Below are 25246 nucleotides of genomic sequence, written 5' to 3' on the forward strand. Positions count from 1 at the left end.
TTGGGATAAATCTCACTTGGTATATAATCTTTTAAATATGTTGCTGGATTCAGTTTGCTAGTATTTCTCAAGGATTTGTGTGTCTATATTCATAAGAGATATTGTTCTACAGTTTTGTTTTCTTTTGATATCTTGTTATCAAAAGAATACCTGTCTTGTTATGAGTGTATCTTGATATGTTTGCCTCATAGAATGAGTTGGGAAGTATACTCTCTTTTATTTTTTGGAAGAGTTTGTGAAGGATTAGTGTTAACTTTTTTAATGTTTGACAGAATTCAATGTGAAGCCATATGGGCCTGGGCTTTTCTTTATTGGAAGTTTTAAAATTATTAGTTGTTTTGCTCTGTTTTGTGCTGCTGTAACAGAATACCTAAGACTGGGTAATTTATAAAGAACACAAACTTATGTCTTACAATTCTGGTGCCTGAGAAGTCCAAAATCAAGGTGCTGGCACGTAGTGTCTCATGAAGGCCTTCTTGCTGTGTCCTCACATGGCAGAAGTTGGAAGGGCAAGTGGGAACAAACATTGTGTCCTCGCTTGGCAGAAGAGTGGAAAAAGAGTGAACCCAGTCCATCAAGCCCCTTTTTACTACAGCATTAATCCATTCATGAGGGTAGAACCCTCATGACTTAAACACCTCCCCAAAGGCCCCCAGCTCCCAACATTGTTGCATTGGGGATTAAGTTTTCAACACATGAATTTTGGGTGCCACATTCAGACCATAGCACTAGTTTAGTTTCTTTGTTTGTTGGAGTTTACTCAGATTATCTTTTTGAGTGTTTCAGTAGTTTTAGTAGTTTTTTAATTTCTAGACATTTGACCATTTAATCTGCATTATCTAATATGTAGGCATATAGTTGTTTATAGTATTCCTTCATAATTCCTTTTATTTCTGTAAGGTCAGTAGTGATGTCTCTTTCATTACTAATTTTTGTAATTTGACTCTTCTCTCTTTTTTTAGTCTGTCTAAAGGTTTGTCAGTTTTGTTGATCTTTTCACAGAACCAATTTTGATTTCATGCATTCAACTTTAGTCTATTTGCTTTCTTCAGTTCTTTGGGTCAGAAGCTCTTTAGGTAGAAGCTCAGCTCTTTTTTTTTTTTTTTTTTTTGACAGAACAGGAAAATATTTTTAATTCTTTGGTTCAGGGCTCAATATCAATATATAAAAAGTAATAAAATCTGTGAGAAAGACTAACACCTTAATAGAAGAATAGACAACACTAAGGCAATTCACAAAAGAAACTTAGCCTGTAAACATTGAGAAGGTGTTCAACTTCATTAGTAATATGAGAAATGCAAGTTAAAATGAAGAGGTTTTTTTTAACCAAACAAATTAATAAATATTTTTTAAAATCATACTTATTTCTTAAGGAAATGAACACTATCATAAACTGCTAGTGGGAGTAAAATTGGTTCAATCTTTCTATAGAGCAGTTTAGCACAATATATGTATCAGAAGCCTTAGAATTTTTCACACCCTTTGGAAGCTCAGCCCTTTAGGTAGAAGCTCATATTGTTGATTTGAGGTCTTTGTTTTTGTGTTTTTTTTAAAATTAAGTGTTTACAGCTACAAATATTCCTCTAAGCAATACGTTTTGGTATGTTGTCTTCATTTTCATTCATCCTAAAGTATTTTATAATTTCTTTTGTGATACTAGTGATTTAGAAGTGTGTTGTCTAATTTCCACCTATGTGTGAATTTCTCACATTTCCTTCTCATATTGATTCCTACTTTTTTTGTGGTCAGAAAATGTACTTTTTATGATTTCTATCTTTTAAGAATTTGTTGAGACTTATGACCTCACGTAAGGTCTGTTCTCTAGAATGTTCTATGTGCACTTGAGCATAGTAATGTGTTGAATGTCTTCTGTTGTTGGATAGAGTGTTACATAGATGTCTGTGTAGGGAAATTTAAACTTTCCCTCTGAAACTTTGAGTCTAAGTGTGTTGAAATGAATTAATAATCAATTAATGGGTAGAAAAAGGCATATACTTTTGTTAACATGCATAAACATGGGGTAATTGAAGGACCATGATTACTCAAAAACCCAATGAGGTGCAGATGCATCCTTTCTTAGGGGTAGAAGGGAGATGGGGAAATAGGCAGTTCTTTTAAGGGGTCGTAAATGATTATTAGGGGAATGAATGGACCTGGGAGACAGAAGTTAACTTGTAAAGGATCCTCTTTGGAATTTGAATGATCCAATAATATTTGGATCGTTGTTCAGAGGCGGACATTATCTTGTGAAAAAGCTTGTAGAGGTGCGATTGTATTCCTTAGGTTTCTTTTCCTCAGTAGATAAAGAGATTTCAGGAAAGGGATGGAAGGCAATTAATTGTGTTTTCTTTGGAGGGTCCGGTCTTAAGGTAGATCACATAATATCAGAGTAGAGTCTGTTAACTCAAAATATCTTTAACCTGTTAAAGTTATCTGAGACCTGTTAGCCCAGGTCTCATTCTATTTAGAAAGTTTATCTTGCCAAGGTTAAGGATGCACCCGTGACACAACCTCAGGGTCCTAACGACATGTGTCCAAGATGGGCAGCTTGCTTTTATACATTTTAGGAAGACATGAGACATCAATCAATATGTTTAAGATGTACATTGGTTCAGTCTGGTAAGGCAGGACAACTTGAAGTGAGGGCTTCCAGGTTAGAAGTAGGTAAGAGACAAAAGTTTGCATTCTTTTGAGTCCTTGATCAGCCTTCCACTGCATACACAATTTAGTCTGGCTCAGTGAATCTGCATTTTTACATAAACAGTAGGGCAGAGGAAGCAATTAGATATGCATTTGTCTCAGGTGAGCCTCAGAGAGATGACTTTGAGTTCTGTCTGTCCTTTGTCCACAAGGAGTGTGTAAATTGTGAGGGAGGTATGTAGCTTCTTTGTAGCTATCTTATTTAGGGATAGAATGGAATCAGGTTTGCCTGACATTAGTACCCAGCTTGACTTTTCTCTTTGGCTTAGTGATTTTGGGGTCCCAAGATTTATTTTCCTTTCACAAGTCTCTCCCAGCATATGCTGACTTTCAGTGACCCTTAATTTAAAATAATCTGCACACCATGGTGCTATATTTTGGGGTGAAATTCTCTGGGCTTCTTTGTCTGTTAGGTCTAGTTTGCTTATAGTTTTGTTCAAGTCTTCTATTTGCTGTTCATCTTCTACTGATTGTTCTATCTGTTTTTGAAAGTGGGATATTGAAGTCTCCAAATATTGTTGAATTGTCCTTCTCTCACTTTAATCCTATCAGTTCCTGCTTCATTTTATGTTGGAATTTTCAGTTCTTTGGCAGGCAGTTTAGAATTCTGCTATAGCCTTCCCTTCCTGCTTGCACAGAGCTGCAAAGTCAGCCATGGGTTATAAATTAGGGCCTTTGAGAATTTCCCTGGGTATGTGCAAAGCCCTTTATATGCATACATCCTTTTAGCATTCCAGGAATATGTTAGAACTTTTCAAAAGCCCCTGCAGATCTCCCGTTCTCCAGTTTTTCCTTTTAAGGTTTTTGGTGCACCACTTATTAGTCCCAACTACTAACACTGTCTCAGCCCCGCTGTAATGTTGAACAATGGCACTGACTGTTTTCACAAATGTCCTGGGGATAGTGCTGTTCCCACAGACTGAGTTCTGAGTTAGGGCAAAAAAAGATAAGCCCTGAAAATGGAACTTTTAAGTAAGCTGCCAGATAGGTCAAATAGTGACAATTCTCTGACAGTGGGGCATTTGAGGGGCTACAAGATTGACACAGGAATTTTCTCTCGGTCCTTTGCCGGACTTGCAGCAGGGGCACCCTGTCTACTTTGCCTGCTGTGCTCAGCCCCTCGTGGGAGGGAGCACATGAGCAAGCCAGTATGGGATCCAGCTGGCCACTCCGAGTGCTGACACAGGAGCAAGCTCCATGTGAGGCCCACGGTCTTGAGGGGAATGCAGCAGTATCCAGACAAGGGTGCCCATGACCCTGAAGCCCCAGATGGGGTGTTAGTGTGCTAATTAGCTCTTTCAGTTTTATCATCCACAGCCTGATGGACGGCAGCATGTTAGCAGCTCGTTCGGCCCCTGGCCCCATTGTGTGGGGTGGCTGCACTTTGCCAGCGAAGGCAAAAGGCCAGTGTAACAGCCTTTCTGGGTACCCACACTTGGTGGGTCCCCAGCTCTTGTTCAGCATCCAAGAAGAATGAGGATACACTGACAATTGAAGAGTGAGCAAGGTAGGGAGTTTTATTGAGTGATGAAATGGCTTTCTGCAGAGAGGGGATGCGGGGGTGGCCCCACTACCCGAAGGTGGGCATGTCCCCTCGATGTGGTGAGTCTGGGGCTACTGTGGGCTCAGAATAGGGGAGGGGCAGGCTGTAGCAGTATTGGAAAAGGCAACATTCGATTGGTTAAAAGGCATTATTCGGAAAGAATCAACTGGGAAAGGATGTGCAAACAGAAACAGAAGTTCTCACTCTAGGTTGCAGGTTTCATCCAGACCAGTAATCTGGTCTTTCAGCCTTCAGGCTGCTTTTTGTCTTGAAGGTGGGGTTTCACGAGGGACCCGCCCCTATCTGCCTAGGCATTTGGCTGCCTCCTGTCGCTATCAAACCCACTGTGTTCCACTTGTTTTCACAGCTGCCCAAGTTGTAAGGCAATATTGGTTTTCAAAACTACAGTAGAGCTGGAGAAAGGGAGATGGCAATAAATAAAGTTAAAACTCTAAAATTGACTGGTCTTCCTGAGATTCAGGCATTTTTCTGAATAAACATTCCTCAGATTATGGCAAATTTTTAGTTAATTTCAAGAGTTCTGAAAAAGCCAATTTGACGGTTTTTACCGGTGTTTGTATTGCTTTTATGGAGGAGATTTTTGCAGGTCCTTACTCCACCATTTCTGAGGTCTGTTTCTTTGGGTTTTGATTGTGTTCTGTTTGGTCTTTTTTCCTCTCTGTTTTTCACCTTGGATGATTTCTATTGCTCTTCCTTCAGATTCATTTGCTCTTAACTCCTTCATGTCAATTCAACTGTTAAATCTGCTCAGTGATTTTTTACTTTCAACAGTTACATTTTTCGGTCTAATTTCCATTTAGTTCTTGTTTCTGTTTTCTCTGCTGCAACTCTTCATTTATCTGTTGAAATTTTCATGCAATGAAACCATTTCCTTTGCTTAAGGATAATTATAATAGTGCTTTAAAATCTTTGTGTGTTCTCACATTTTGTTCATCTCAGGATTGGACTTCATTCACTTTTAAGAAGAGTATGTTTTATTTTCTTGGTTTTTCATGCTGGATAATTTTGGGCTGTATCTGGATATTATGAATGTTACATTGTGTGGAGAGTATGGGATCTCCAGTGAGTATTATTCTCCATTGTTCTATCAGGTATTTTTCACCACTGAGTATCGTTTTCCATTGTTTTATCAGATAATTTTCTTGGTGGGCTTGAATTGCAAACCCTCTCTCTGTGCAGCTCCAGTCTCTCCTCAGGTCATTTCTGGATGGCTGATGTGCTTTGATTCTGATCCACACTCATGGCTCAGCGGTCAGACAGTGATGAGGGTAGACAGAGTTTGGGGATCCTTCCTCTTTCTCTTTTCTTTGCAAGATTCTCCTAATTTTTATTTTTTATTTTTATTTTTTATTTATTTATTTATTTTTTTTGAGACGGAGTCTCACTCTTTCACCCAGGCCAGACTGCAGTGGCGCTATCTCAGCTCCCTGCAAGCTCCGCCCCCCGGGTTCACGCCATTCTCCTGCCTCAGCCTCCCGGCAAGATTCTCCTAATTTTTAAACTGTTTATGTTTCTTAACTTCACGTTTCCCTTGCCAGAAAGATTGTTGCTTTTTCCATGATGGCCTCCAGCTCTGCTGTGCTTGCCACACAGACAGCACTTAGACCCAGGCCAAAAGCCACAGAGGTGGTAATTTACTGGTACAGCTAACTCCCTATCTTCACTTCTCCAAGTGAAGGAACTCTCCACCAGAGCCCATGTGCTTCTCTCCTCACTCCAAAACCTTCAGAGAGGAAGCTGCATTCTTGATCCTGGTTTTTTGTCTTTGACTAAGCTGCTTTGAGTCTTTTTCCTGCATGGTGGTTTAGTAAATGGATCCACTCCAGATGTGGCAGACAATTTGGGGATCTCCTCTTTGATTCTTTACCTTTTGGGATTCCCCAACTCCCTTCCATATTCATGGTTCTCTGACCTCACTTTTCTGATCCCCCCCGTGCCAGGAAGGTTAGGGGCCTTACCATGCCTCCCTATGTGTGCAGTTCAGAGTATGCTTACGTCAGGGACAGGCCAGAAGGAAGAACAGTGTGGCTGCCTGTCTCTCCTCCCCCAAATGAGGCTGAAGTCCTCACCAGTTCATGCTTCTGCTCACTCCTCAGTAACTCTTTGGTATCTTCAGGTAGTTACTTTCTGTATGATGTCCAGGTTTTATAATTTTTTACTATAAGGGTGGGGGTGAGGGAGTCATTTTATAGTCTTAACTCCCCGTACCTAATAGTAGCCCTGAACCTAATCTTTTTGAGGCAAAGTTGAAAATTGCCTTTCACATCTCTGTCTACCAGAAATGAAGGTGGAGAATTAAAACGTCTGAATGGAATTGATGATCTTTTATAATGAAAAGTTGTCTAAAAGAAGATATTGGGAAGAGAAGGCTTGTAGAAAATTAAGTACTATGTCAGTTCATTTCAGCATACAATTTGCTAATTACCTACGTATGTGCCAGACACTATACTCGATGGTAGAAATACAGAAATGTCAGACTCTGCTCATAAGAAGCTCACAGTAGTGAAATAATGGAGATGGGTAGGTTAAACAAATAACGTTTAGCTCTCTCTAGGAATATCATGAGCTAGATATATTCTACCTGAGATTTCCATCAAGAAAGGTGTGTAAATCAAAAAATGTCTGAGACAAGTCTCAATCAATTTAGAGGCTTATTTTACCAAGGTTGAGGACACACTGGAAGAAAGAGACACAGGCTACAGTAGGATCTTCCGCCTGTGCTTTTTCCACAGAGGGTTTTGAGAACTTCAGTGTTTAAAGGGTAGAGAGTGGGCAAGAGGGAAAAGAGGAACAGTTAATTATGCATTTGTCTCATGCTCAGTGAATCTGCATTTTACCGAAGGTAAAGTAAACATAGAATAGAGGAAGAAGTCAAATATGCATTTGTCTTGGGATGGGCTGAGGAATAATTTATAGTCTTATCTTTGTCCAGTGCCTGTGAAGATCAGCTATTAATTTACATTGTCAGGGTGAGGGAGGCCAGCTGGGGAGACATGGCCTTCTATCTTGCAGCAATCTGTTTAGGAACCAAAGGGAGCCAGGATTTTTGTTTGCTTGTTTTTGTTTTTGTTTTTGTTTTTTACATGACTCAGTTCCGAAGCTTAACTTTTCCTTTTGGCATAGCGAGTTTGGGGTCCTGAGACTTTATTTTTCTTTTACTCGTGTTTATCTAGTTAGCCAATAAACATTAAGTTGTTATGCCATGCAGGTGATGATCACCATGTATCATACTAGTTGATGTGAATCAAATAACATTTGGAACGGAAGCAAAATGTAGTTATTCATACATTTGGAGCAATTCAAGTTTACATGCACTAACAACATTACAGATTTTGAGTATTTGTGAAAGATTACTGATAAAGACATACACTTGCTTGCATTATGTCCAGTATTCATATACCAAAAATAGAAACTCCAGCTCTTCATTATTGCCAACCACAGATTCCCATCATCTGCGTGCTGTGGGTGTTCCCAGTCACTTCACCCTGTTGACGCTCCTGCTCCATTCTGTGTTGCCCTTGACCCCTTGGCTTCAAACTTTGTCGTATTATCTTTCTGATTTCTTTAGTCAAAGAACAGGCTCATATCACAAGATGGCAGAATCTTACATTTTTTATGTAACTTAGAATAGAAAGGGCCCTAAAGATCATTTAGTTTAGTTCTGTTACTTTAAACATTTGGGAACAATGGCCTTTTCAGCCCTAGAGTACTGTGGGTGGTGAAAGTCCATATTACAAAAAAGAAGACAGTATGGTTATGCCTTAACACTAATTAATTGGTTCTGATGTACAGTTCATCAACTCATTGCCTGCCCTACACCTTCCCTTGGTCACAAGTTAGTTAGGCCAACAATACATAGATCTCTACCCTCAGATCTATTCCTTCTACATCTATCTTAGAATAGCTTATATTGCTATTGTGTCTGTGACAAGAATCTAATGGAAACTTAAAAACCAATCAAGTGGTCTTATCTCAACTTCCTGTTATCTGGGAATATATTTACCTCACCTTAAATGCCAAGTTTTATTTTTTTGTTTCTACATAAAGGTTATTTTTCTGAAAAGGTTTTGAGAGAAAATTGCTGAAGATATGTCTCTTTCTATTTTAGATGAACAAGTTGTTATGGGCAATAAGCTTCTTGTATATATTAGGTAAGATTGTTTTATTTATTCATCTGCATGTATGTTCTTTCTATATTTTTCCTATATTTTTAGAGATACTATGATCTTATCTGTATAGTACTTTTCATTTTGCACAATTCTTTTATGTAGAGCAGTGGTTCTCAACCATGGATAATTTTGTCTCCTACTCCCTGGAGATGTTTGGCAACATCTAGAGACATTTTTGGTTGTTATAACTGGGGCTAGAGAAGGGATGCTACTGGTGTCTAGTGGGCAGAGGCCAAGGATGCTGCTAAGCATCATACAATGCACAGAGTAGTCCCCACAACACAGAATTATCTGGCCCGAAATATCAGTAGGGCTGAGGTTGAGAAACCTTGGTGTTGAAACCCGGGTTTTTTATGTTTACTAGTGACAACTATGTGGGATGTGTATTGTTTCTATATATGAGGGCAAGAGGCTTGTTCAAATCATGAAAAAGTTAGTAACAGAGGTAAAACTAGAATGTTTATCTCCTGACTCCTGGAGCAGGGTTCATTCCTGTAGACTATGCCAGCTTGGAATTGAGCCCTGGTAGAACTTTTAGGTAGATGGCTGTTTGGCAGGAAGGTGGCAGAACCTAGCAGAACATCATTTTAGTTCATATCTAATGTCAGAGTTAACTTTGAAACCTGTTTCACACTTGTTACATTGATTCTTTAGCATGAAAGAAATACGCATTTACTTAGTGCTTTATCATCTGTACTTTAAACTCTTCAGGATATGCTGGTGTCCAGTTGTCTCCAGTCTAACACTGAAAATTGTAGTTCAAAAAGGTTTAAAATTTGCTCCCTCCCTTCCCCCAAAAAAATAGAAAAAAGGTAGACATGTTCAGATGACATTTGTAGTAATTCAGCTCACAAGGCAAGTCTTTAGCCATGAAGAAGGTTTGATTTGGAGGTAAAACTGTAGGGTGAATTTCTCTTCAGATTCTAATTCTCCCTGGTTTGTCCTGTTGCAGACATTTCCCAGACATTTAGCCTAGCTCTGTCCCCATCTTTAATACCATTCTTAGAGCCCCTGGTTTAACAGTATCTGAGAACGCCAGGCTTTTAACAGGTTAATCATAGTATAATGGTGCCATTAGGCACCATCTTTCTAAACACTGGGTATGAGGCCTTTAGAAGTCTGTCCTCATTCCTTCTTGCCCCTTTAATAGAGCATTGGTTTTTCTTAGGAAACATACGAAGAAACGAAAGCTCCCACTCAGTCACAGGATGCATTACCTCACCTCCATATCTGTTGCCCACATTTTCTAAACCGGGTGTCATCTTGACCTGCTTTGGAACTTGACCTAACTGACAAAAGCTGAGCCTACTTACAAATTGAACTAGTATCTCAAGTTTGAGAAACAATGTGTTACTCGCTTGAAAGTTATCCCCTTTACAAGTCACCAGATCCGTTCTCATTCTTTTCTTCTAGCTGTTGTCTAGCAGGTCGTGCCTATCCCCTTGGTGACATCCCTGAAGATCTTGTTCCCTTGGTTAAAAACCAGGTTGGTACTATTTTTATAGCCTTTTGACTGTTCTCCGTTTCTTGTTAAGATGCACTGAAGACAAATTGCAGTTGAGGCTTACCGTGGGTCAGGAGCAATCACCTGTTACAGGAGAGCGCTTACACACTGTTACTAAAGTCAATAATTAGAGCTGAGAGAGAATTTAAGAGAGAACTTAAAATACAGTAGCAATTTAAACTGAATTCAGCCTGCCTTTATTTTATCCAAATGAGAATCACTGCTTCAGCAAGATACTTTGTCAGGTGAGAAAATAATCAACATTTTTTCCCCAACTTGCAGGTTTTTGAATTTCTAATTCGCCTGCATTCAGCAGAGGCTTCTCCTGAGGAAGAAATCTATCCTTACATTCGGACTTTGCTACATTTTGACACAAGAGAATTTCTTAATGTATTGGCACTGGTAAGAGATAGTATTATTTTAAGGTGTTTTCAAAGAAGACAGAGCAATAATTTTTTGGCGGGGTGCAGTGGCTCACCCCTGTAATCCCAACACTTTGGCCGAGGCGGGCAGATCATCTGAGGTCAGGAGTTCCAGACCAGCCTGGTCAACATGGCAAAACCCCATCTCTACTAAAAATACAAAACTTAGCCAGGCATCGTGGCAGGTGCCTGTAATCCCAGCTACTTGGGAGGCTGAGGCAAGAGAATTGCTTGAACCTGGGAGCTGGAGGGCGCAGTGAGCTGAGATTGTGCCATTGCATTCCAGCCTGGGCTACAGAGAGAGACTCTGTCTCAAAAAAAGAAAAAAGACAAAGCAGTATTTTTTAATAGAAAAATCATAATTCTTATGCAGGTACAGTTTTTATGCACTAGCAGTAAGTCAGGGTTTCAAATGTTTAATTTTGTTGTGCTACCCATTTTTTTCTCTAGTTCCTTGCCTTCCTCCCTTCCCCTCTTCCTCCCTCCCTCCTTCTATCCCTCCCTCCTTTCCTCCCTCTCTCCTTCTCTCTCTTTCTCCCTCTCTCTCTAACACACACTCATCAAAAAGTTAAGGAGAACTGAGTTAGATGTGGTGCATCTTTGATTTCATAAATTATATTGCCTGGCATACAAAATGTGGAAAGGAGATGCTAAAGGAGATGTGGTGGTGATGATAGTAAAAACAGCTGGAGTTGAAATGGAACATGGAAGCTTTTTGCTGAAAAAACACCCTTATACATGTTCAATTAGAGATGAACATGTACGATTTGGGTGAGCCAGGTTGTCTGTGCAAATGTCCCTGGGGAGTAATTAGATAAAACATAATGTATCTTCTGAATTAAATGGTATTGTAGTTGTTTTTTGAAAAGCTTTTGATATTATGGAAAATGCTTGTAGTGTTTAGCGAAAGCAGCAGGCACACGAATATGCAAAACACACTTATACACAGTATTTGGAGAAAAAAAGGCAGGACGGAAATACACCTAAATATTAATAGTGATTAACTCTGTGAGATGAAGCAAATTTCCCTAATAAGCATATACCACTTTTATAAATTGAATTATATAAATATAATAAACTATTAAATTATTTTTAAAAGATAAGTACTCATGAGAAGATTTTTATCATTTGAATTGGTTTAATTTGAAAATCTGACATCAGAAGTAGTAACTTTAATTGCATAGAAAGGAGAGAGGGAGAAACTTAGAAGTCAGATCTAGTTGGTTTAGGAAATTTTAAATGTCCAGAGGGGAACATAAGGGTAGTTGCTGACTGGCACATAGGAAAAAAAGAAACAGGAAGTGATGGGGGAAGAGGTTTAGAAACAGTATTAGAGAAAACAAAGAACTTAATGTAATTTTTATTTCTTTAAGGGCTGTGGTAGCACCGAAACACATTTGGAATTATGCTGATGTCTGAATTATGACACTGGGATTTATAGTAAGGCTGCAAAACAGTCTCTGATTTGGTTGACAAATATTTGAGTGCATGGTATATCCCATGTATTATCCTCATTAGGGGATGCAGCCTTGGCCAACAAGATATAAACTGCTTTTGTGGAGGAAGAGGATCCAGACTTGTAGATAAATAATTATAGCACAGTGCAATAGGGGAAGTACAGGATGCTATAGGAACACTTAATGAGGGGCACCTGCTGGAGCATTAGGGAATGTTTCTTAGATAAAATGGGGTCTACACTGAGTCTCAAAACATGCATAGAAGTTAGTCAGGGGAAGGGTAGGAAAAAATATTGTAGGCAGAGGGCTGAATATGTAAAAAGGCCTGGAAATGAGACAGAGCAATGAGTATTCAAGTAATTGAAAAAAATTCAATACAGCTGCATCTTTTAAGTATAAGGAGAAGTGCAGAGAGAAACAAATCCAGAGAGGTAGGCAGATACCGAGTCTTGCAACCTGCAATAAAAAATTTGGACTTCCTTCTTTTCTTCCTTCCTTCCTTCCTTCCTTCCCTCCTTCCTTCCTTCCTTCCCTCCTTCCTTCCTTCCTTCCTTCCTTCCTTCCCTCCTTCCTTCCTTCCTTCCCTCCTTCCCTCCTTCCTTCATTTTTGAGACGGAGCTTTGCTCTTGTCTCCCAGGCTGCAGTGCAATGGCACGATCTTGGCTCACTGCAACCTCCGCCTCCTGGGTTCAAGTAATTTTCCTGCCTCAGCCTCCCCAGTAGCCAGGATTATAGCACGCATCACCACACCTGGCTAATTTTTGCACCATGTTGGCCAAGCTGGTCTCGAACTCCTGACCTCAGGTGATCTGCCCACCTTGGCCTCCCAAAGTGGTGGGATTACAGGCGTAAGCCACCACACCTGGCCAAAATTTGGACTTTATACTACAGCAGTTGGTAGCAATTGAAGCCTTTTAGGAAGAAAAATATATTAGTTTTATACTTTAAAAAGATTCCCTTTGACTCTTGTGTCTTAGTCTGTTTGAGCTGCTATAACAAAATGCATAGATTGGGTGGCTCATAAACAACAGAAATGTATTTCTCACAGTTCCAGAGTCTAGGAAGTCCAAGATCAAGGTGCTGGCAGATTCTGTTGGTTTAGGCACACCTCTGAGAGGCTTACCTCCTAATACCATCACATTGGTGATTAGGTTCTCAACATGAATTTGGGGGCATACAAATGGATTGAAATGAGGTAAGATGGGGGCAGGGAGATCCGTTAGTAAATTTTGTAGTAATCTAAATAGAAGATAATGGTAGCTTAAATTTGGGCAGTGGCAGTGGGGATACCAAGATGTGAAAGGATTTGAAAGATATTTTAAGAGGCAAATCAGCCTCATAAAGAAGAAGAATCTGTGATGGAGGCCACGTGTAGCCCCAAAGCTGGAAATATTTACTGTCTGGCTCTTTACAGAGAATGTTGACCCGTGGATTAGGAGGTAGCTTACTATCATTGTTTTACAGAAACCCCATAGTAATTTTTGAAGTACTACAGAAATAATTTTTTATGTCCAAATTCACAGATGACTTACAACTTGGGTTTTAGGTCTACCTTTGTACTTCAGAAACTGTAATTCTCCATTAGGACATCTTTGCATATTATTCCTCTAGTAAACATCCATAATTAGAAGCATTTTTGTGGGATGATAATGGTCTAACAATGTGCCATTTTGGTGGCAGATGTTAACTACCACCAAAATAGTCATTAAGCATATCATAATATTCACACTGTGGTATATCACCACTTAATTATGTTCACAGAATCAAACTATCAATATCTGTTTCAAAGGAGTGACTACATGCTGCCAAAAGGAAAATAGTGAAGGAAATTCTTTTTTACTTGCTGTCACTGCCGTAGTTTTTAAATGCATGTGTTAATTCTCCATGGTTTTGTGTTTTAGTTGAATAGCACTTATATTAGTGGATGGTACCTTCCCTTTGTACCTGCAGAGTGTCATCTCACTTTAGCAGGCAGGGATGGGTGTCTATGTATGTGTGTGTTTGTTGTTCTCATGAATGCGAAGATAGAACTGAGAGAGACTTTGTAGTCCGTCTTCCTATCTTCAGTCAGGGTCATATTCAACCCACACATACATCAGAATAACTTCTATTTGAGCCTTCCATAGTAAGTGTTCCTACAGTCTCCTTGATAACTCGTTTCAGCATTTCCCAGCTACCTGGCAGTAAAGCAGACTAGTTGAAAAAAAAAGTTGAGAATATTTTGTTTTTCTGTGCATCAAACAGAAGAAGGAAGGGAAGGACATGCTAATAAGAGAACAGCATGAACAAAGGTACTTTGGAGAAACTGGGGGAAATTCAGGCCCATTTAAAGAACAGTAACTACTCTTGTTTGAACAGGACTATGATGTAGTGTTGAAAGTTCATGGCTGTGAAATTCCTTTTTATTTTTAGTCTACTGGGACAATGCATAGTTCATTTTCTTGTTTCAAGGAAATGGCAATAAATTAGTGCTATGTGGATTTAAACATTTCTCAGAATCAAATGAATTAAGTGAAAACCATAGGAACAATCTTTAAGTCTTTCATCATTCTTATTGTTTAGTAAAAATTTTCATTTCCATTTTTTAATAGTGGACATAATCTCAATTTCTTCATATATACTATATGTACTAGGTTTTTTGTGACATGCTGTTACGTATACTGACAAACAGAATCTGGTATTGTAATTTATTTTGATGCATGTTATGTTCAAAGTATTTTGGCTGTGCTTGATCAGTTACATAAATAAAAGTTGCTATAGTTGGCAGTGTTTTGAGAATAGTAAGTAGGCTTGAGAATTTTAAAATTTTTTTTACCATAATAATTTTTAAAAATGCCTATCTTTGGACATCATTTTTCTTAATTGTCATGGAAATTGTGAAAGTTATTTTTATGACAGTTAATAAAATGTGTCTTAGTTATTTCCAAATAACATAGATTGAATGATGGCTGAACATGTAGTATTTTATCCTTCTGTTCTCAAACCTTTGCTCCCAAATTACCTCTTTTCATTAGTGTTTATCGCTCTCTTTTTTTTTTCCTTATGGACTTTGTCTTCCTTCCTTTCTCAAATTCTTATTGTGATTTTTTTTTAAGTCTCAGAATACTGTGCAATATTAAATGCCATAGCTTTCTACCTGACTCACTAAAAATAACGTCACGTAAGGTGTATAAGATAAAACCTAATGAGGAATAGTTATCTTATTTGGGAAATTACTTGGATTTTATTAACAAGAATTTAATAACTTGTTTTCTTCTACAATGTGCAAATAATAATTACTTTAAAAAATTTATTTCTCCCTTTTAGACTTTTGAAGACTTTAAAAATGACAAGCAAGCTGTGGAATATCAACAGCGAATTGTGGATATTTTGTTGAAAGTAAGTATTCAAAGAATACATGTCTTTATATTGATATTTATATTAAGATAGTTGAGCTATTTTATAGCAGGTTATGAAGTAATCTTGTTAAGTGGTTTCTTGGAATCATATCTTAAAATTTTATTGTGGTGTCTTTGTCCTCAAGAGCTGAATTAAGTACTAATTATTTATTTTAAAAAAATTTTAGTGTATGTTGGCTTTAGACTGGGGACCGGAATAGAGAGCACTACTGTGAGAAAGGCATATGGTGATAATTGCTATATTAGTATGATTACGTGTAATAATAGAGACTAACTTCAGAGTGCTTTGAGAAAACAATTAATGTGAAGAATCTTCCTGTGTCTCATGCCAACTTCACTTTGTTGCTAAGGCAGTGCCGTATTCTCTTATGGCACTGAGATGCTGGATGACACTTAAGAATGATTTGAGGCACACAGAAATGATCATCCCAGTATAAATCTAATTAGATTCAGGAGAAAGCTGTTTTGAGATTGATGCTGTTGCTAATGAAGAATGCAGGGAAAGGTTCTTTGCTTTTCCATCTGCATGACTTCAGGCAGGCCAGTTTCCTCTTGTAGTTGAAAGCTTAGAGTTTTTATTTTTGTTCATTTGGCTGTAAAGTAGAGGTTTCTTTCTTTTGTCAAATTATTTTGGACAAGACACCAGAATTAAAGTGTTTTCTAGTTGTGCATAACATCAGTATGCTGCCTTTATAATAGTTCTGTATGTTTATATACATTATTTCTTTTGAGCTATCAATTAATATTAATTTAACCTTGTAAGACAGGCAGTGATGATTATGAAAATAGGATTGCTGACCTGTCAGATGATGCCAGTTTGATTGAGTTGGCTAGTGTGGAGAATTTTCACCTAGATTTATTCCCAGTCCTGTCCTCCTTTAATTTGTGACCTTGCCTCTCTTCTACCTAATACTCTTCTGTGGCTTCCTATTGGTCATTTGGAATTAAGTTCTGCTGTGAGTGAGAGAAAAATCAAAATAACAAGAGTTTAATTGTGATGGGAATTAATTTTTCTCATAGAAGTCTGGAAGTAGGCAACCTGGTTTAGTAGAGTGACTTCATAAACTCTGGGACGCAGATTCCTTCTGTCTTGGTATTACACTTAGTATGTGATTTCCGTCTTTCCATCCAAAATGGCTGCTCAGGCTCCTGCTATTACCTCTGCATTCTAGCCAGCCTGAATGTAGAAAGAGATGAAGAAGATGTTCCCTCTCCTTAAGGAAACTTCTTAAAAGCTGTGTAATACAATTCTGCTTACACCATATAAGGCCCCTTAGTTGGTGGGGGAGATGGAGAAACATAGTCTGTATTCTTGTAACCATGTGCTTAGCTAAACATGAGGAGTTCTGTTTTTCTTCTTCTTTTTTTTTTTTTTTTTTTGAGACTGAGTCTTGCTCTGTTGCCCAGGCTAGAGTGCAGTGGCACGATCTCAGCTCACTACTCCTGGGTTCAAGCGATTCTCCTGCCTCAGCCTCCAGAGTAGCTGGGATTAGAGGCACCTGCCACCACACCCAGCTAATTTTTGTATTTTTAGTAAAGATGGGGTTTTCACCATGTTGGCCAGGCTAGTCTCGAACTTCTGACCTCAGATAATCCGCCCGCCTCAGCCTCCCGAAGTGCCGGGATTACAGGTGTGAGGTACTGTACCCAGCCTTGAGAAGTTCTGTTTCTAAGTTAGGAGGGAAGACGAGATGTTGGAGCATAAGTAATAGTTTCTGCCATACTCGTCTAAACTGTTGAACATCCAAGATCCCTCTATATTTTCTGGTCCTGAATAGGTGTCTATAACTGGTCCCTTCTCTCATCCACTTCGTCATCCTGCCCCACACACCTTGTATTAGGACCCTCAACCATATTAAATTATTAGAATTCACTAGACTCTCTCTGTGGTGTATTCATAGTTTATGTTCTTTGCAAGGGTTTTCTTTCAGCCTGTCATGCCTTTTCCTTTCCTTTCACGGACTGGCAAGTTCCTAATCATTTTCTAAGACTTAACTGAAATACCTTCTATGAGAAACTGTTTTGAATGCTCTCCCACACATCTAGGTTGATTAGTTGCTCCTTGTCTGTGCTCAGGCAACACTTTATGCTTCAGTTAGCACACTGTAGTGTCATGTTTACATATTTTCTTATCTGTCTTATCTAGACTTGAGCTTCCTGAAGGTAGAGATGGTGAGGATTATTCTAATTATTATTATTATTACTGTTTTGATCATTGTTTTAGCATGCCTAGAACAGATCCAGCACAATGCCTGTAACCCAGTAGATGTCAGATAAATGTAAGTTGGCTACATTGTAATTTGAGTTTAAAACTATACTAAGTTGGAAGAGTGAGCCAAATGAAGAGAAAGCTCCATAAGTATTCGACTATTTCTGTTGGTGACTTGCCATTCTTGTATGTTGTCTTGATAGTGTTTACCTTGGGTCAATGAAGAATGAGATTTTGAGATTATTTTTTCGTTTCTAGCGCTAGAGATGTGCTAATTGGTTAAAGTGTACTTGTGAGGGAGCCGGTGAGAGGAAGAGTATAGGCAGTGACCAGAGAACAGGCCAGTGGATGTTATCATGTGTGCTGAATGGCTGCAGACAGAGAGGAAACATCTATTAATTTGTGACTTTTTACATTGCCCAGAAAATTTGTAAGCATGGTCTCTGAAATAGGCTAAAGAGAAGAAATGGAAAGGAAATGGCCTTTCGTAGGGTAATAACCAATTAGACACTCGCTGAGTTGATGAGGGAATTCTCATATATAGATATAAGAATATATCTATATATGAGATAGAGTTTTTATAACTTGAAATACCCACATATTCTAATAATGAGTTTACACTTGACAAGTGATGATTACTGGACTAAAAGCAGAAAGGGCGAAAGAAAGGGATGCGAGAAGAAGTAGGTCAAAAGCGAGGGAATGTTGTATAATGGGAGAAACCTGGTACTTTATCTTTGAATGGAAGATGGAAGGAGGGAAATTGGAACTTTATCTTTGAATGGAGGATGGAAGGAGGGAACTTGGAACTTTTCAATAGATGTGTGAGGGTACTATACCCTGATTTGTTGTAGAGTTGCCCCCATGAATTCAGCTCGCCCAAAACAGCACATGGTCTTCCCTCCCACACTTCTGCATTCTCTCTGTTAATGGCATCATTATCCCACCTGCCAATCAGGCTCCAAATATGTCCTTTTTCATTGCTCCTTTAACCACATTTCCACACATAGGAATACTTGTCCTGTCCCCCCTCTCTCTGCCTCTTTCCATTTTCATGATCACTGCCCTACTTAAGAGCCCTTTGGTCTCTCCCTTAGACTCCTGCAGTCACTTGTATCTTGCTCTCCCTGCCTTCTGTTTCTTTCTTCTGTTAATTTTATCCCATGTACTGCTGACAGGATAATTTTCCTAAGCACAGTACTGGTCATGATCAACTCCGCTGGCGGAACACGTTTAGTAGCTCCCCAGTTTTCTGTAGAATACATTCCAGATTCCTTAGGATGACATTTGAGACCTCATCTTCCCTTTTCATCTGTTGTTTCCCTCTTCCTGCATGCTGCTTCATTCTAATAAATATTGTTGTTCCCCTAACAAATGTGTTTTTCTGTGTCCATGATTTTGCTCTCACTCTTCTCTTTGCCAAGTTTGCTTTCTCTGTTGACATTACCCCTTGTCAAAATTTCTGCACGGGCTTTAAAACTTAGCTTAAAAGCTATCCTTCTCATTTCTTTTCCAATTCCCTCTCTAACCAGTTGAATTAAATTTTTCCACTGTGCTTCTGTAATCATTTGTGCCTTTATAATAGCAGTCATTATATTATGCCTTTTATTTAAGATGTGTCTGTCTTTTCCTTCTTGTTCCTAATTTTCTTAAAGACACTTATAGCATCTTACACATAGTGAGTACTTAGGAAATGAGAGCTGAGTTAAAGCCAGAGGAATAACTATGATTTGATAACTGTGTGTGTTGTTAAAAGCCTGTTATACAAAACCATGTCTTCAAGGAACTGCTTGATAGAAGGCGGAAGCCGTTCACTTCATTGGTCTGTGTGATAGCTGACTTCTCTGAGCTACCTTGACTCTCAGTTATCTTACTCTCAAACCTCAAAGCAGCTCTCTTCTTCCCTTGTTGATGGACAGATTTTTAGTAGGGCTTATTTAAATTTAATTGTACAAGACCAGCCTGGCCAACATGGTGAAACTTTGTCTCTATTAAAAATACAAAAATTAACCAGGCGTGGTGGCACACGCCTGTAGTCCCAGCTACTTGGGAGGCTGAGGCAGGAGAATCACTTGAACCCAAGAGGCGGAGGTTGCAGTGAGCCAAGATCACGCCATTGCACTCGAGCTTGGGCAACAGAACGAGACTCCATCTCAAAAAAAAAAAAAAAATAGTTGTAGAAGGCTTCTCTAAGAATTACTGAGGGAAATATGATTAATATTTCTTTGAAATACTACACTTTACATCTTTACCTCTATCAGTTCAGTTCTCATCCGAATTGTGATAGAAATAGGCCAAAAATCACTAAAATGTTTTCTTCTCAGAGTATGCAAGTGGTTGTGCTTATTCTAAATGGCGTTGAGTTCAATTGTTGCACAGTCAATAAAAGAATCTTTTTATGCGTCTTCAGTAATGAGGCTATCCCCTCTTCTAATTGTATATTTTTTTGCGTCAAACCAAATGGTGTATTGAATAAATGGTCTTCTTTGCTCTTCAGGTTATGGTGGAGAATTCAGACTTTACCCCCTCACAAGTAGGATGTCTCTTTACCTTCCTTGCTCGGCAGCTTGCAAAGCCTGACAACACCTTGTTTGTAAACAGAACACTTTTTGATCAGGTAAGTGTCTAGCAGTGAAAACTAGAAGGTTTTTTCCTGTTTACTGTGCACAGTTCCCTGGATTACACTGTTTCCTGATGTGACACACTATTGGGTAAATAGCTTATCAAGGAGAGGCCTGTTCAGGTTTTGGACCTAAATTGAGGGGGTATGTGTATATGGGTGTATGGGTACGTTTTGTGGAGATTGGTTTGTAGAGATTGTGTTCTCTCAATTATTCTGTTGCTCTGAATTGCGTAGAATTCTTTGCTCAAGAGTTTCCCAATTTAAGAATCTCCCCCATCTCATTGGTAGTAAGACTATTATGACCGTCACCTGGAGAAAAGATTACTTTTGTACAATCTCAATTTACTTACAAATGACTTTCAAGGTTTCTTGTAATCCCGCTTAAATAGCTATTTTTCCACAGGTGGCAAAGAAAATACTTTTTGTCTGGAGAAAGTAACTAAAAATGACTAGTATTTTCTGAGTACTTCACAATGGCGGACATTGTTCCAAAGCTTTATGTGTGTATGTTACCTTAGTCCTCTCAACAGCTGTAAAATAGGGACAGTTATCCTCCTTTTATAGATGAGGAAACTAAAGCCTGGAGAGATTAAATAATTCATGTAAGGTCGTACTTACTGTGTTATTATTAGCAGTAAATATTAAGTCTTAATAGAGTTAGTATCCAAATTCAAGTGGCCTGACTCCTAAGCCCATGCTTTGCTAGGTCCATGGTATCGTATCAGGAAACTTAAGGTATATTGACAACACTGCCTTATAGTTATGTTTCTTTTCTCTTTCTCTCTTTTTTTTTTTTTTTTTGAGACAGAGTCTGGCTCTGTCGCCCAGGCTGGAGTGCAGCAGCACGATCTTGGCTCACTGCAACCTCAGCCTCCCGGGTTCAAGTGATTCTCCTGCCTAAGCCTCCTAAGTAGCAGGGATTACAGGCACATACCACGCCCAGCTAATTTCTTGTATCTTTTGTAGAGACGGGGTTTCACCATGCTGGCCAGGCTGGTCTTAAACTCCTGACCTCAAGTGATCTGCCCTCCTCAGCCTCCCAAAGTGCTGGGATTACAGGTGTGAGCCACTGTGCCCAGCCTCTTAGGGTTATGTTGCTAGGCCAGGTGCGATAGCTCATGCCTGTAATCCCAGCACTTCGGGAGGCCAAGGCGGGCGGATCATGAGATCAGGAGATCGAGACCATCCTGGCTAACACGGTGAAACCCTGTCTCTACTAAAAAAATACAAAAAATTAGCCGGGCATGGTGGCAGGCGCTTGTGGTCCCAGCTACTCGGGAGGCTGAGGCAGGAGAATCACTTGAACCCAGGAGGCAAAGCTTGCAGTGAGCCGAGATCGCGCCACTGTGCTCCAGCCTGGGCGACAGAGCGAGACTCTGTCTCAATAAATAAATAAATAAATAGTTAGCACACCTGAACCTGATGTTACATGTACTAGGCTAATCAGTTGGGAAGGTACCCTACACCTGTGGTATTTGTTATGGCTGCGTGTGAAATGAGTTGGTTATTTGAAAAGGTAGTTATTATTTTTATTATGAGGATATTAATGTCTAGATGCTGATATCGAATAAAAAATACTTTTTCTTCGCCCAGGTCCTTGAATTCCTTTGTAGTCCTGACGATGACTCCCGACACTCTGAAAGACAGCAGGTATGAACTACTAGAACTCTTTTTGCTAAAAAATAGGAAAGAAGAGTAAGCCAGAAAGAATTCTTCTGTGCTAGACCTCACTACACATGAGGGGCAATTACTTGTGCCAAACCCTAATACGAAGTTAGAGTCAGTGGGAACCAGAAAATAGAGTGGATGATTGTTAGAGGTACACGTGTAAGAAGCTTATATCAAACTAAATTCCTAGGTAGACTGGATCTGTCTTGTATCTACCATGACATCAAAGAAACTACTTCATCTTCCCTTATTATGTAGCAACAGCTAGGACTTCTTGTACCCTGCATTCCATTGGCATCATTAATCTGGTAACTACTGCTAGCTGCTGTGGTCCTGAAACAAAAAAGCTGCAGGGTCCTGAGTATTGACATACCTAATTTTTGAGAGTGCCCTAAAACCCCACTGCATTAGGGCTGACCATTCTGGAGACTAGAATCCACCTGTCCCTCCACTAATTATTGTGAGATAGTAACTGTTTGAGTACTACTTTTTCTATTCATGCCACTTTCTTGAGGTTGCCTTGAGAAGTAGGATTGTTTAAAAAGCATACCCACCATAATTGTGGGCACTAAGAGAGTCAACCCATTTTTTATTGACAGCCAGATTTTGTCAGGTAAGTAAACTAGTAAAATTAAGTACCGTGAGAGCTGTGCTGAAGTATGGCTTTATGGCACTGTGGTAATCATACACAGCTGGGAAGTTGAGACTATTGGATAGCAACAGTGACCTCTTTATCCGCACAGCTATGGCCCAGTGACTGCTGCAGAGTATCCCAGGTAAAAGAACAGCTGGTAAAATTTTGGTTATCTCTTAAATTATATTGAATACAAATAGTAATATGGGCCCCCTCATTTCAGCTACTTAGTGTGGTAAAAATTAATTCTATGAGCCCCAATATTTTTGTTTGCTTTTCATTGTGGTAAAATAGACATAACACATTATTTACCATTTTAACCATTTTTAAGTGTATGCATCAGTGGTATTCACATTGTTGTACAATCCTCATCACCATCCATTCCCAGAACTCTTTTTTTTATCTTCCCAAACTGAACTACCATACCAATTAAATCATAACTCCCGCTCCCTGTTTTCTCCTCCGCAGCCCTTAGTAACTACCAGTCTCTATGAATTTTACTACCTTAGGTCCCTCACGTAAGTGCAGTCACAGTATTTGTTCTTTTGTATTTAGCTTATTTCACTTGGCAGAATGTGTTCAAGGTTCATCCATGCTGCAGCATGCATGTATCAGGTTTTCCTCCTACTGAACAGTATTCCGTTGTATGCATATACTACATTTTGTTTATTCATTCATCCACTGAGGGGCATTTGGATTGTTTCCACCCTTTGGCTATTTTGAATAGTGCTGCTATGAAAAGCCCCAATACTTAATTTTTTAAAAATTAACATATAAACATGGATACCAGCTGTGGATAGACAGATTGTAAAGAACCATAAGACATAAAAGTGAGATAAAAATTCACTTCTTGAAAGAATATATATGGACATTTTAGCTTAGCAGAGAGTCAGCTCAGTGTCTAATAGGACTTTATTCGTAAACACTGTGGCGTTCTTTCCATGTTTGAAAAGCGGAGCCATTTATCTTTTTATAGGGCTTAAATGCAGTATGATCAAGTTTATAATGTCAGTCTAACCCCTTCCATATGTGACAGCAAGCCAAAATATCATCAACTAAGAATACAAAAGAAAAAAATTAGGCTTTATGGTCTGCATGGCTGAATGCACTCTTAAAGAGCTAGTAAATTCTCAAGTGTTTTTACTCATTTATTGTAAATGCTCAGGTCCTTTTAGAGTTGCTGCAGGCTGGAGGCATAGTTCAATTTGAAGAGAGTCGACTCATCCGGATGGCAGAAAAAGCTGAGTTGTGAGTTGTTTTGAGGCTGTTATATTAGTTTGCCATAGAAATATTAAATTACATTTCTCTAACTTAAAGCCCAGTTTATTGATAAATTGCTGCTTTTTTAATTAGGAAAGATTATACAAATAACAAAAAGCTAAGTGTGAAAATTTTTGCCTTTTAATTGAATTCTAGAAATTAGTAAAATTTGCAGAAATTGATAGGGCAAATATGAAGCTCTTATATAATTGTTTAAACATAAAGTGAAATAACAGTCTTATGATGTTTTATTATTTTAGATTTTTTCTTTAATATTTCCATGTTTCATAAATTGTTGATGGTTATCTTAGATATATTAGAGATAATGCAGTATTTGACATAGCAAACAAGATGATATGATCACATTGCTACTTACCTAGTATGCTGTATCTATATGACATGTAATTCTGAACAGAGGAACTTTATGTAAAATTTTTGTAAATTATCAATTAATATCTAACATATTCACTATTTCTTATGTGATACATTATTGTTTTAGTATTTCTTTTGTATTCAGCATTGAAATTTCTTATAAACATAATATTTAGCAGCCTCTTGATCCTATAGCTAAAGGAATGGCAACTACTCATCTCCCTTAGATATTCACTGTAACTTTATTTAACAGTAGAAATTACATCTACTGTATTAATTTTTCTTTTTTTTCTTTTGAGACAAGGTCTCCCTCTGTTGACCAGGCTGGAGTGCAGTGGTGCGATCATAGCTCACTGCAGCCTTAACCTCCTGGTCTCAAGCAATCCTCCTGCCTCAGCTTCCGTAGTAGCTCAGATGACAGGCACATGCCACCATGCCTGGCTAACTTTTAGTTTTTTTGTAGAGACGGGGTCTTGCTATGTTGCCTAGGCTGATCTCAAACTCCTGGTCTCAAGCAATCCTCTTGCGTCAGCCTCCCAAAGTGCCTGGATTATAAGCATGAGCCAGGACACCCGGCCCACTTTTCCTAATACTAACCTGTGTGCCAGAGCAAATGTCTCAAAAACCTCCCTGTTTGGTACACTGAAGTTTTCCCCTTTACATTCTAGCTATCAAATTTGTGAATTTATGTATGAAAGAGAACACCAATATGACAAAATTATTGATTGCTACTTACGTGACCCTCTGAGAGAGGTGAGTCAAGATACTGCTTTAGTCTTTTTTCTTACTCAACTTTCCCTCTTATTGAGTACAAATAACTGTTGAGTAGAAATATTTGCGCATGTGTATGAGCCAAATATACATTGATAATTAAAACAGATACAGTTCTTGCAGTTTTGGAATATATAATTTAGTGGTGGAAACTGACAGTAAACAAAGTCAAATATGATTACAAATTGTGATAAATGCTAGGGAAGAGAAACCGAGTGCAACTTTAGAGGATAATGGGGAACTGACTTATACAGACTAGCCAGAGAAGGAATTTCAGAGAAAGTGACATATAAACTGAGTTTTGGAATTTGAGAAGCCAGTGAAGGAAAGAGTCAAGAAGAGTGTTCCAGGATGGGTAACTGTATATGCAAGAGACCTGAGGTGGGGAAAATTGACGTGTTCAAGGAGCTGAGTAGAGATCATATAGATGAAGTGAAAATCAGTATAGGTGGAGCATAATAGACAAGGGCAGGAGTGGTTTGTGCTGAAATTGGG

The 25246-nt window shown here is 38.8% G+C and overlaps 1 protein-coding gene across 4 annotated transcripts in view; it reads left to right on the top strand.

The window, feature by feature from the left end:
- The window catches only part of VPS8 (VPS8 subunit of CORVET complex), a 236563-nt gene that overhangs the window by 91870 nt on the left and 119447 nt on the right, over positions 1-25246 (top strand). For 3 of the 4 annotated variants that reach the window (XM_024244828.3, XM_054553100.2, XM_024244829.2), the window contains 8 exons: positions 8373-8415; positions 9847-9919; positions 10220-10339; positions 15123-15194; positions 19921-20040; positions 21640-21696; positions 23514-23596; positions 24649-24733. In XM_024244828.3, coding sequence (XP_024100596.3) covers positions 8373-8415; positions 9847-9919; positions 10220-10339; positions 15123-15194; positions 19921-20040; positions 21640-21696; positions 23514-23596; positions 24649-24733 — 653 coding nt within the window. The remainder of the gene's footprint in view (positions 1-8372; positions 8416-9846; positions 9920-10219; positions 10340-15122; positions 15195-19920; positions 20041-21639; positions 21697-23513; positions 23597-24648; positions 24734-25246) is intronic. The other variant, XM_054553099.2, reaches the window with a different exon arrangement.

Source organism: Pongo abelii, chromosome 2, assembly GCF_028885655.2.
Source record: "Pongo abelii isolate AG06213 chromosome 2, NHGRI_mPonAbe1-v2.0_pri, whole genome shotgun sequence".
Classification (NCBI taxonomy): domain Eukaryota; kingdom Metazoa; phylum Chordata; class Mammalia; order Primates; family Hominidae; genus Pongo; species Pongo abelii.